The sequence below is a fragment of the Centropristis striata genome, chromosome 19, assembly GCF_030273125.1.
Source record: "Centropristis striata isolate RG_2023a ecotype Rhode Island chromosome 19, C.striata_1.0, whole genome shotgun sequence".
NCBI lineage: Eukaryota > Metazoa > Chordata > Actinopteri > Perciformes > Serranidae > Centropristis > Centropristis striata.
The window spans coordinates 9,878,964-9,891,094 of record NC_081535.1 but is presented as its reverse complement, the minus strand read 5'-3'; the positions used below and the strand labels follow the sequence as shown (position 1 = coordinate 9,891,094).

The following is a 12,131-nucleotide window of genomic DNA, read 5'->3' as shown; positions in this document are numbered from 1 at the left end:
ACAACCAGATAAGCAGTTGGTGTACTTGCTGTGCAGATGGCAGGCTCCATTCTCTACATATCAGAAATAATAGTTAATGCCTGGTGCACATTAGAGGTTTTCCAAATCTTAAGTTATTTTACAAATGTGGGAGACCAGAGACATAACAGATTTAAGATATTTTTTTATATCTTACACAGCAGATGATTCAGTCAAAACACTGGACCACAAACTTTGTGTTTCTGCTGAACAAATTCATATAGGAAATAGGAATCTCACATGACTAACTGCACTTCAGATAAAAGCAAACACGGCGGTGGACAGTTGCCATTAGCCAGTTGCACTTGTTTGTGCTCTGTTTTGAATAGAAAAAAAATGGATAAAGCCATGCCTGAGGAGATAGAATTAGCATGGCTTAACATTTTGCACTGCACGCGAGAAGTTTTAAGTGGGGCTAATGCAAGCTAATGCTAACGTGATGCTGATAATTCCTGGACAGGATGTTTGGTAGAGGTGTGAATCAGGAGAGGCCACATGATACGATTTTATCCCGATACTTGAGTCACGATACGATATTATTGCAATTTTAAGCATTTTGCGATATGGTGAGTAATGCAATACAATATATATCAATTTAACTGTTAAACAGCATTTTGTGTCCACAAAATTAAATTCAATCAAGAATTGTTTTGTCAAATCAGAAAAAATTCTCAGTTCTGAATTGGAAGGCAGCCATGTATGTAAAAAGGAGACTTGTGGGAACGCAGAGAGCCTATTTTCGTTGAGATCGCATGACGTCAGACATATCCTTGGTGCCTATAGATTCCTTAGATTTTCCAGTTTCATATAATCCCAGTATCTCCAGTATATTCCTAAAAGTGAACCCGCTACAGCCTCTGGAACAGCGAAAACGGCCGGCTGTCTCTAGACTCTGTTCGAGTAAGTAACATCAGGATAAACCTCTCAAACTACGGGATAATTTGCTCAGATCATTCAGATCAGACAATTATCCTCTTATGTAGGGCCATTTTAAGACTGCATTAAGGAACAGCCTTAAGGGCTGAAAAAACAAGTCAACACAGGGTTGTGAAAAACTGCACTTCCTCCACTTGAAGCTGGCTCAAAAACCATGTGATGTCACAAGCTTTTATTGTGGGGTTGCTGTTAGGTATAGCGGGATGGTGATAATTTAACTAGGGACTGAACCAAATTTGGTGGCAGATGTACATACTGTACACAATTAGATGCTGTGAGCAATAACTTTGCCGGTGATAGCTGCAGGTTTAAGCACCATGTTGGAAGAGACTAGATAATCGAGCACCAGCAGCAGAATGCAAAAATGCTCTGTAAATAACAGTCTTTGGAAGATATTTTCTTTTGTTCAGATGAAAATGTTATGAAGAGAATTAAAACCGATTCACCTTATTCGTCTTACTGCTTTTATTTATGTCATTGTGTGGGGACTCTGTGCCAGCTCAGAACACAGCAACCCCTTTTGGGCATTCTTGGCGCCATAATTGCACTGTACCAGTTGATCGTTACTGACACGCCCCCTACTGTGCCTGTCCTTTGACTTCAGGGTAATTAAGTTAATTAGACTTTCCAAAATACCAAATGGGCCCTTGCAGAACAAAAGAAAAAAAACTAAATGCTGTGTGCTTTTGATGAAAATACCACTTTGTAGGGAAAAGCCTCCAAAATGTGTCATGTGCCATTATGAAAAATAGATCCATTAAATAGGTGGCAATATATTTGCCACATGCATTTTTTTTGGCTCTTTGCTCTAGCATGTCAGATATCTGACAAAATCTGTAAAGATTTTTTCAAACATGTGCTCATATGGGACAAATCAACAACAGAATTTTTAATTTGGTTCAGTTTCCTGAACTTTCACAAACTAAAATTGTGAACTGGAAGGCCACCACCTCCCACAAGGCTGTTGACTGAGACAAAGAAGTAAGAAGTCTTTGTGACTGAAATGAATAAGAGGAAATAAACAAGTGAAGGAGCTCGAGCGACATTAGGAATGTTCCCTCAATGTTAATAGCATTGGAGCAAGTAAATATTTTTTGGGTTTTGTCCAACAAAATTGATAGAAAATAACTGAATCTTGTTCTTGTTGTCATACAGGTATGAACCTCGCATTCATCCAAGTGTTGGAGGAAGTAAGACAATGACAAGAGAAAACAGGAATGAAGGACACAGAGTGATTAAAGCATCTTAAGCATTCAGTTGGTGCAGTCAAGGACCTGTTTCCTAAGTGGAATATTTACCAAAGAGTATTTGTGAGAAAGTCTGAGCAACATTGGCGCTGATTGTATGGCTCTTTAAATTACATAGAAGAGTGGAAACAATCGCTTTATATTTCTTTATCCACGCATTGGCCTTGAACAAAAGGAATCATTTCTGGTCTTGAAAATAAGGCCTAATTCATCAGAACCCAGGTGCTAAACCTGACAATATAAATATATATCTTGTGATAACATGATATCCTTTGTTGTTCACAATGGGTGACAGCAGTAATTTAAAACACGTCAAGTGTACAAGGTAAGGTAAAACACAAGTAGGCAGTTCCTGTAAAGACCCTTAGTAGCGAGAGTCCATTCATTCGGCATAATCATGAGAATATATATTCAAGGTGGGCTGCTGCTTGATGCAATAAAAATATGATCTTTGTAGAGAACAGGCACTTAACATCAGAAGACTTCTTTCTCTAATGCGCTAGAGAAAGAAGTCCTTTGAAGTAATGCGCTAGATTATTGTTGTGCTTTTAAAAAGTAATTATTCATTTAGTTAGTTCATAATTTTCAAATACTTAATCTGATATGGGTAAAGTTTAGCATATTTCATTACCACAAAAAAGGAAACCGAAAGAAAAGTGACGAGACTTTACGGTAATGTTAGTGGAGGTCTTGTCATTACAGTTGAATTGCAAGAAAAATACATGATGTATGATCTTTTTTAGTGTATATGCATGAGTCCTGTATCTTCTTGAATTTTATGTCTACTGGTAGGCAGACATATTGAGCTGTAAAGGGGATATTGCATCTGACATCCTGTTATTAGCAGAAGATTATGGACTATCGACGAGACTCTGCAAAGATGGTAGAGTCAATACATTCAAAGGAAGACGACAGAAGGGTGGGTGTCCTCTGGACAATATAACCAACATGTGCAAGGAACTGCAAAGTGGTTTTTGATTTTGGTGATGCAAAAGTACTTTAACATGTTACTTTTTTCATTAAGTAACACTGTAGCATAACAAGGTACATTGTAAAGGCAGTAAGTAATGTTGCCCACTGTCTGTCAGTCCTACATTAAATCATCAAATACATAAATTCCACATTGACTACAAAATACTCCTGCTTACATATAAATCCCTCCATTCCCTTGCCCCCCTGGTACCTAGATCTCCTCCACCACTATATTAGTCTATTTATGTATATATATATATATATATATATATATATATATATATATATATATATAATGCTCTACTTTTTTATTATTTATTTATTGTTTTAATCTTTTTTATCTTACCTTATTTTATTTTTATTTATTTTATCTAAATAATTTGTTCTTAATGGGATGGGTGTGATGTCGGGTCAGGGGTAGAGGGTGTTTGCTTGTTTTATTATTATTATTGTTACTATTTTCTCCTTTTTTATGTGAAGAACTTTGTGTTACATTTCTCTTGTATGAAAAGTGTTTAGTTTATACAAATAAAGTCTGATCGATTGATTGATTGATTGATATTATTGTTACATTAACTTAAAAACAAGTCCCAGATCAGCTCTCTGTAGCCCTCTGCAATGAGGACATATTGTAAACTTACTCACTTTCCAAACATGTCCTCATTCTCTACATCTAGAACTGATCCTCACAAACGACAGAAGTACAAGAGTACACACACTCCCAAAGTCACTCTCCTTATCCATCAATCACTATTATTGGACGTCCAAGCCCAAAAGGCAGAATGTCACTGTGCCAACAGTCTTCTCCCGTTGTCCTCAGAGACTAAAAATCCTCGAGCTGTCCAAAGTGGTGAATAGATTTTAAATCCTAACGGAATCACAGGGCGGCTACACTAATCATTTTTCGCTTTCGTTGCAGGAGAGGACATGGCCTTTGGCGGAGGTCTGTGCTCTTCGATGGCCTTCTAGTTTTAGTATGACTGCAGCTTGATGCCACAAAGTTACACAAGATTTCAAACCTTTTATTCCAAAATCACTAAAGAAATCACGTCTTCACAGGTTGTAACTTTGACTCCACTAATGTGACACCTCTACAACTATTGAGGCTGACTGTATGTGATTTTCCATGCAGGTGAAAGATAATATTCGCACCTGATAAATGTAATTCTCCACTCCCTTTACCCTTTTCTCGCCATGAGTAAAAGACAAAACTATTCCTAGGTGCCAGCAGCTATGATTATTATCATCATTACAGCTACATTAATGCCCTTTATGCCCATTTTTCCCTTCACAGCAACTAACCTTAGTTTTACTGCCTTTTCTCTGACTCTCTATGCTTTCTCTATCTGTCCTCTGAGTTGAGTCATCTATCTTCCTAACATCTCTTCTTTTTCTTCCTCTTGTCTTTATTATCTTCATCCTCAGGTGTCCCCATATCTCCTCTTGTCTGGATTCCCCTTTTCACACATCTCTCCTCATCTTTCTGTTCTATTTTCATAATGATGTGTCAGTGTATCTGCTCTCTCCTTCTTGCTGTCACTTGTTTCTCCCCATGTCTGTTCCTATCTCCTTTCTCTCTCTATTCATCCTGAGCTGGTGAAACAAACAGAGAACAGGCTTTGATGTGGCTCCAGTTCCCATGCCCCATGGTCCATCTATGTGCGTTTGTGCGTGTAGGGTTCCAAGTTTACCGTTCCAGGCTCTGTGGTGATAATGGCCGGGGGTGAAGTGGAGTCGCGACTGTGCGATTTGGCACCATCTCACACATGCATGCATACACACATGTGCTTACACAGATCAAAGAGCTTGGAGCAAGACCGAAGACAGAACACAGACCACTGAACACCTGACAGGGAGAGAGCTTCCTTGTATTCACATACTGCAGGGGGGGATTAAGGACATCCGGGCTCCCACTGAGAGTAGCCTCAAATATCAGGAGTGGCTATTTTTGTATTCGTATTTTTAAAAAGAAAAACGCCTATCATTCAGAGCCTCACACACAGCAAGCAGCTTAACAGAAACATGTTGCACAAAGTTTCTCAAACAAATAGTTTTAGACTGTTTTGTTCCTCTTATTAAGATGCACGTCATCAGATGACTGCGATGCTTTGATGGAAGCAGGCATTGTGACCTTGACAGTCAGCTGCTACAGTGGAGCCGCTCACTGTGATTACACTGGGTGAGCTCCAAGTTTGAACGTGTTCCACTGTGTGAATGCGAAACAGAGTTTTGGCAAAAAAAAAAGACCATGTGTGCTCCGTCAAAATAACAGATAAAAGGTTAAAAAAATATTTTGACACATGAAAAAAACAACAACCGAATGCAAATGTGCCCTCTAATCTGCATACTGCAGCTATGCCAACAAAAATGTGCAAGGATACAACCAGGGAGACTGCCAAAATAAAATAGACTCAAATAAAGTAAATATAAATGTCATGACAGAATGCACTGTATGAATGATAGCATATCACACATTATACAATAGATTTTATATGAGCGTTAAGTAGACCAGATCTGAAAAATGATACACGGAAATGCTTTCAACCTGCATTCTTTCTAATGGCCAGCAGGGGGTGACTCCATTGGTTCTAAAAAGAAGCCTGAGTGTATAGAAGTCTATGAGAAAATTACCCTTCTTCTCTATTACCTCAGTATATGTTTTTCTAATAAGTATATGATCTTAATCATTTGATTCAAGTCTTGATCATGGTGTTAATTTTGTTAATACTGGTCCCATTTAAAGTCAAATAGATGATAAAGCAGGGTATGCTTTAGGGCGGAGCTACCTTTTGATTGACAGATTGCTGCCATGGCACACTTTATGTTTGACCCTTTCAGTGTGTTTTCACTTCATGAAACCTAAAAGTAACATCTTGGTTCTAATCTTGAGACTTGAGAACGCTAGTCAACAAACAAATGTGTAATGTTGCGGTGGCTTATATAAAGTCAATGGAATCACTAATGAGGGGTCAGCTATTAGTTGATAGGACATTTAACCTTCATGGTGATGTCAGAGGAAAGGTTAGGGGATCAACAAAGTCAGTAGGAGTCTTCCTTAGGGGACCATGAATGTCCTTCCACAGAGTCAGGCTGCTAGCATGACTCAAAATATGCTTAATCAGGTGGTTCCAACTGTGTCAGTGTTTTACTGCTCCTGGGAAGTTGCCTTAGAATTGTAATGTGGTAGTAAAACTTCAAGACTTTAAGCTGCATGTATCTGACTTACATAATTGTTCTATCTTTGTCTCAGATTTCTCTTGCAATTTATTCTTCTTTGAGGTTTTCCCCTGGGAAGGACATTGCACAGTCTTGCCTTTGGCAGATACCAAAGCTACCAGTGGTCTGACGCTCTGGTGGAGTGTTAAAACTCTATTTTTCCCAGAGAAATGTCATCATTTATCTCTGGAAGAAAAGGAGAGTGGTGATTTTTCACATACTCACTATATGTAATCAATCAGTCTTTATAAACATTTTTAATGAAGACAGAAGAGGTCAAAATTTGTCACAGACTTTATTTATACACACCCCATTACCTGGTGGATTGACTATTTTGGGGGTATGGTTTTGATCATTTATTTCGTGGAACATTGTAGTAGCGGCACAGCTTTGTTATCAACCCAACATTTATTTGAAGTTCTGTAGAGAAGCTGCCGTGCTATTGAAACAGAGAAAGACAAAGAGAGAAATCTGCTTTTGTTGTATTCCATTAGAGTGTGATACAGTATCATTGTTATCTATGTGTCTGTATCTTATATCTGGCTTTTGTAGTTTATTGTGAAGAATGACATGAAACTTGCAAAAGCAATGTGTTATATACAACATTAACCTGCTTACATACGTGAATTTCATGTTTGGAGTGCACCCCCTAGGTGAAAGAGGTTGAGAGATTGACCGCATTTATGTAACTTAGTTGCAACATGGTTGTGACTTTGCTTGAATCATTTGGTGCCTTAAGCCCCAAAGCAAAGAACTTACTTATTTACCTTCTTCTAACACTCAACCCCTCAAACTTTGTTTAGTGGTAAAAATGAGATCATCGTGAGACAACGGTTCAAAATTTCATTTCTCTTCAGACTTACTCTATGTGGCATTTTGAAAGCTCAAAAAGGAAAATAAAAGGGATGCCTGCGGTCTCAATAAGCAGGTAGAAAATCATCCTTTTTTCACTCCAAGCATAACTGTGGATAATGATGTTATCTCACCTCTGTATGTGTTTGAAGTCTTTGTAACAAAAGATACATACTTTAAGAGTATAACATGTAACATTCCCACACTAAAATGTCAATAAATTACAAGACGTTGTACGTTTATGTTATATAAATCGCTGAGTTGCATACTGTTTCCAATAATGTTCAAACCCGGGGAAATGTGTAATTTAATTTCAAGGTTATAGTGCATTATTTGGTCTCCTGTCAGTGCTGTCATAAGGCTTTTAACCCCACTAGTTGCAACTGCTGGAGAAACATTGCCTCGAGGGGTGGATTTATTCAATGTCACAGAATTGCAGTAGTCGGAGTAATCCAAAAAATGTTTTGCTGTTCATTTGGTCATAAATTGCATGCCATTTTGCAACACAATAGTCCAGTAGGAACCTAATATATAGATACCGTGTTTCAATATTGATCCAGCTTACTACTATAACAAGTGGGTCATGCTAGCCACCAAGCTAATGCGTAATATAATTTTATGTTAACAAAGTCAAACACCCTCACAATGTTACTTTTAGTTTGATTGACACTGATACACCAGGATTTAATTCACTATATAACGTTAGTTATAGCTAGCAAGTGAACACTACATTAGCTAATGTTACTTGTTAGTAATGTTACCGTCCTTAGAAAGAAATGGCTTACCTTTAATAAACTTTAATAAACATCATGTTAATAAAACTTGAACTTGTTCATGAACATTATTTCTGCATAATTTCTGAGTCATGTCAGATAGATTTTCATAGGCAACGATGGTTGTTTAACAATGAAGACCACAACTCCCATGATCCCACGGTAATTAACAATGCTATCAAAATCTGTTGTTTGTTATTGTTTTGATTGACATACTGTGCTTTTAAGGTTACTCACCATCAGACCACCTCATGGCGTCGTCCAGTTGAGGCGGCAGCCCCTTCCAGAGCGTGCTGTCTTTAGGGTAGCCCAGGTCCATACGCCTCAGGTGGTCATCGTAGCGCCAGTAGTGGTTGTCTTTGAAGAAGTAGGTTTTATCGTTGTGCAGCCAAACAAACGCTGCATCCACTCCTTCCAAAGGCAGGCCAAAGTCACTGATTGGACGAGGGTAGCCCTCCTCCACGATATTGTCTTTAAAAACCCAATACTTTAGACCTGAAGAGGGTGGACAAAGAAAATCTACCTAAAAATCGAGTGTTATACATTACATTCATGCACTTGAGATGATACATTTGAAAAGATAAGAGACCTGAAAGATACGTACAACACTCTTAAAAAATAAAAAAAGATTCTTTTTTTTTTGTTAGGCAGCCAAGGAAGAACGTTCTCTGCCAGGAAAGCTGTTATACAATTTATATCAAATGTGAAACATGCCCTTGTTTCTGCACCTATTTTTTTTTAAATTCAATTTATAACTCATCTACGCTCTCACATAGAAAAAAAAAGTTGCAATTTCCTTCAAAGTCCCAGGAAGAAAGGTGTGAACTGTTTCTCTTCATCCTGCCTCTTTATAGAGTGGATGAATCATAATATAAAATACCTGCAAGTCATCAAAAGTAAAAAAATGTTTTTTCTTGAACTTCTTAGTTGTGGCAGGAAAAAAGAAGAAAGACAGAGAGATGCAAATAATATCCTGTGATTGCAGATGCTCACTCTTTTTTATATCTAATTTCAAGATCTGATACACATTGAAATGTATTGTTTTGGTACTGTACCTTTGAAAAATACTATTTTGTGGTCCCCAGGCCTCTCATAAACAGCATCCACACTGTCCAGATTGGTTGGGAGGCCCCTCCAGAAGCGGTGGATCTGAGCTGGACGAAGAGACACCAGGTGCTTCTCTCTTGTTAGTCGCCAGAAGTACTTTCCTGTGAGGAACAGGGCAGCTTAGAGGATCAGCAACATTCAGAATGCTGACAACAAATAATAATGACTGTGGTGGCCATTATAATTAGTTAATCCTGATGAATTCCCCAAGAGAAAATGTGCAACAGTGATGATGTAAATGAATGTCATGAATATTAATATTGCTCAGGTTGTCATTGTGTAGAGATATTTTACAACAACAACTTGTTCTATGAATGGAAAAGTCAAGTTTTAAGGTTGATTATTTTGGGTCTGAACTCTTTGACTCAAGAAAGGCCTCAATTAGGATAAGAGTTCAGTCGTGTCAGTCATGTTTAAAATAATAACCTTTTGCCGTATTTGCTTAAAATTGTTACAAGATACTGACAGAAGTGCCAGGAGGTGTTTCTGATGCAGTGACAAGTTCTGCTTGTGAGACAGAGATGGATTGCTGGCTAGTTACCTAGCTTGCTAATTTCACCAAGCTTTAATGCAACATTGGTTTAAAAAAAATGAGCCGAATAAAGTCATAACTCATGCGACAACAGCAATGGGCTCTCCTAAGCTCAGACAAGAGTGTGTGGATGAAGTATTCAGTCGTTTAATTGTACTTATTTAGCGACTGGCTAGTTAGCTAGCTAGCCTGCTAATTCCACCATGCTTTCATGCTACACGGCCCACTGCCAGGGTCATTTTCTGTAACTAGTGTAGCAGTAAGCATGGTGGAATTAACAAGCTAGTTAGCTAACTAACCAACCGTCCATCTCCGTCTAAGGTGCACTAGAAAGAGCTAGAGGAACCTGATTTTTTTTCCACGGCGTGTCTGTCTCATGTATTATCAGTGAGAGTTTCAGCAAATATAACAAAAACATTTTTTTTAATAGAAGTTACGTACTGAACCTTGAACTGTAGATACAAAATAATTCATCAATCAAAAGTCAATAGTTGTTTCCCTCCCTCTGCAGCTTGTCTATTGTTATCTTTACCTTTAGCAGAGTTTACCCATGTGATTACATTTTAGCTTCAAGGATGACTGAAAGTGAAGGTTGAACCATTCTTTGAAAGAACATACGCTGTGTGTCAGACAAAAGACAAAATATAATGGGCTGAGTCATGTCCTTCAAGGATTTTTACTGAATAATGTGTGGTGGGCCAACACCAACCCATATCTTATAGTGGCTATAAATTCAAGTGCAATCTACATTTTGTTCAGTTGAAATGTTTAAAAAAACAACATTCAAAAGGAAAAATGACCGTAACAACGATTAAAAAAGGCTTTTTAAAAAAACGCAAGTTAGAGTTCAGCATACTTTGCTCGCACTTCTGCAGCTTAAGGTATGCAAGTCTGCTTCTTGTTTCTGTTGTCAGTGGGAGGCCGGGGGTCATTCCTCCAGAGGGCAAGCATGAAAGCCTGATGTAATTTTTGGACTGCAGTCTCTCTCAGCAGGGCTCAACTGGCTCAGTCGGGTGTCTGCATCTACCCCATTCTCTCCTCCTTTTGTCTCTCACTTTTTAATTTGCCTTTATTTCCACTCATTTAGCTAATTTATTTTTTTATTTTTTTCCCACGCAGCTCTGCAGCTTTGCATCTGTCTTCCTCCCTTTGTGACTCCGTACCTTTGAAAAAGAAGGCCTCCCCTCGTATCTGGGCCACTGCATCAAAGTGACTGGTGCATCTGTCTGGGGCATCTCGCGCCAGCCTGAGAGAGATGTGAAGAAAGTAGGAGGAGAGAAGATTATGAAAAGAGGGAAAAAAGGAACCTCTTATGTAAAAACTGGACACTTAAAATCTTTGAACGCCACAGACAATGGTGTCTCTGTGCTCTGATGTGTTACCTATCATCTAAAAAGATACATATTTATAAAAGTGACGTTTATTCGTCAAAGAATCCATTAATAGTTGTTTCCTTCACATTAGATATGTTGATCGTTTTGAAGATCTTTTGGTGCATTAAAATTTTGTTCACGTATTTCCCATTTCCACTGTGATTGGCTGCATGTGCACGAATCAGTGGAACCAGGATAAACACGAGAAGAGTAGCTATCAGACTGACACGGTGCGGTCCCTCAGTGCATTTATCCCCGGGGTTTTTTAAGTGATTTAAAGCACTGACGTGGCCAGCCTGCCAATGATGAAGCCATTAGCACCACGGGGCTGAGAATGGGAGCCCGCCAGGCCTTATAATACCAACAAAGATCTCTATTCAGAGCTCTATTAACACCACACCACTGCCTAGTGGTCAGCGTTGGTGCCCTTGTCAGGCCTAATCCAGCTTTTCACGCATCATGACCTGATGGAGTCAGTGGGAAATGATTAATGAAGGGAGTGGAAGTCTGAACGTGGGTAGAAAAAGTTTAAGGTTAAATATCCCACCGCTGCCTGTTTAGCTCAGACCTCCTTCTTACTGCTGCCTTGTTGTTTTAATTGTGTGTGCATGCTCATGTGGGTGTTCTCCAAAACTAATTTGAATTGCACCAACCTTCAGAATGAAGACATTTTCGTGTTTTGGCTTTCATTGGCCCTCCCAGGGGCTACTTTAAGGTTAGTGTTTGGTGTTTTGTGTGTGTGTGTATCTGAGTGTGTGTATGTATGCTCAAAATACATAAATGGACAAAATTAAGCCTAATTATCCTTGATAATCTGAAAAACTACAGGCTGATAGCCGCCCAACTTGCTTTAGGGAATTACTTAATTAGACGGGCAGGCTCCCGAGCTCACTCACGGCCTCTTTGCTAATTTGCTTTGTTGGCACCTCATGACTTCATATCAAGCACCAAAAAAATATATTTTTTTACAATAAATGTTGAGTATTCCTGCATGGATTCATTACATTTTTTCGCAGTGGAAGTGGAGAGAAAGTAAGAAAATTAAAAAACAATCACAATATCATTATGCTTATGTGCAGGGAACCGTCAGAAAAGTAGAAATCTC

At 38.6% G+C, this 12,131-nt stretch overlaps 1 protein-coding gene across 2 annotated transcripts in view; it reads right to left on the bottom strand.

The window, feature by feature from the left end:
- Positions 1–12,131, bottom strand: part of mmp17a (matrix metallopeptidase 17a) — an 89,258-nt gene that overhangs the window by 2,953 nt on the left and 74,174 nt on the right. For both annotated transcript variants that reach the window (XM_059358363.1, XM_059358364.1), the window contains 3 exons: positions 10,817–10,899; positions 9,070–9,222; positions 8,252–8,509 (listed from right to left, as the gene is read on the bottom strand). In XM_059358363.1, coding sequence (XP_059214346.1) covers positions 8,252–8,509; positions 9,070–9,222; positions 10,817–10,899 — 494 coding nt within the window. The remainder of the gene's footprint in view (positions 1–8,251; positions 8,510–9,069; positions 9,223–10,816; positions 10,900–12,131) is intronic.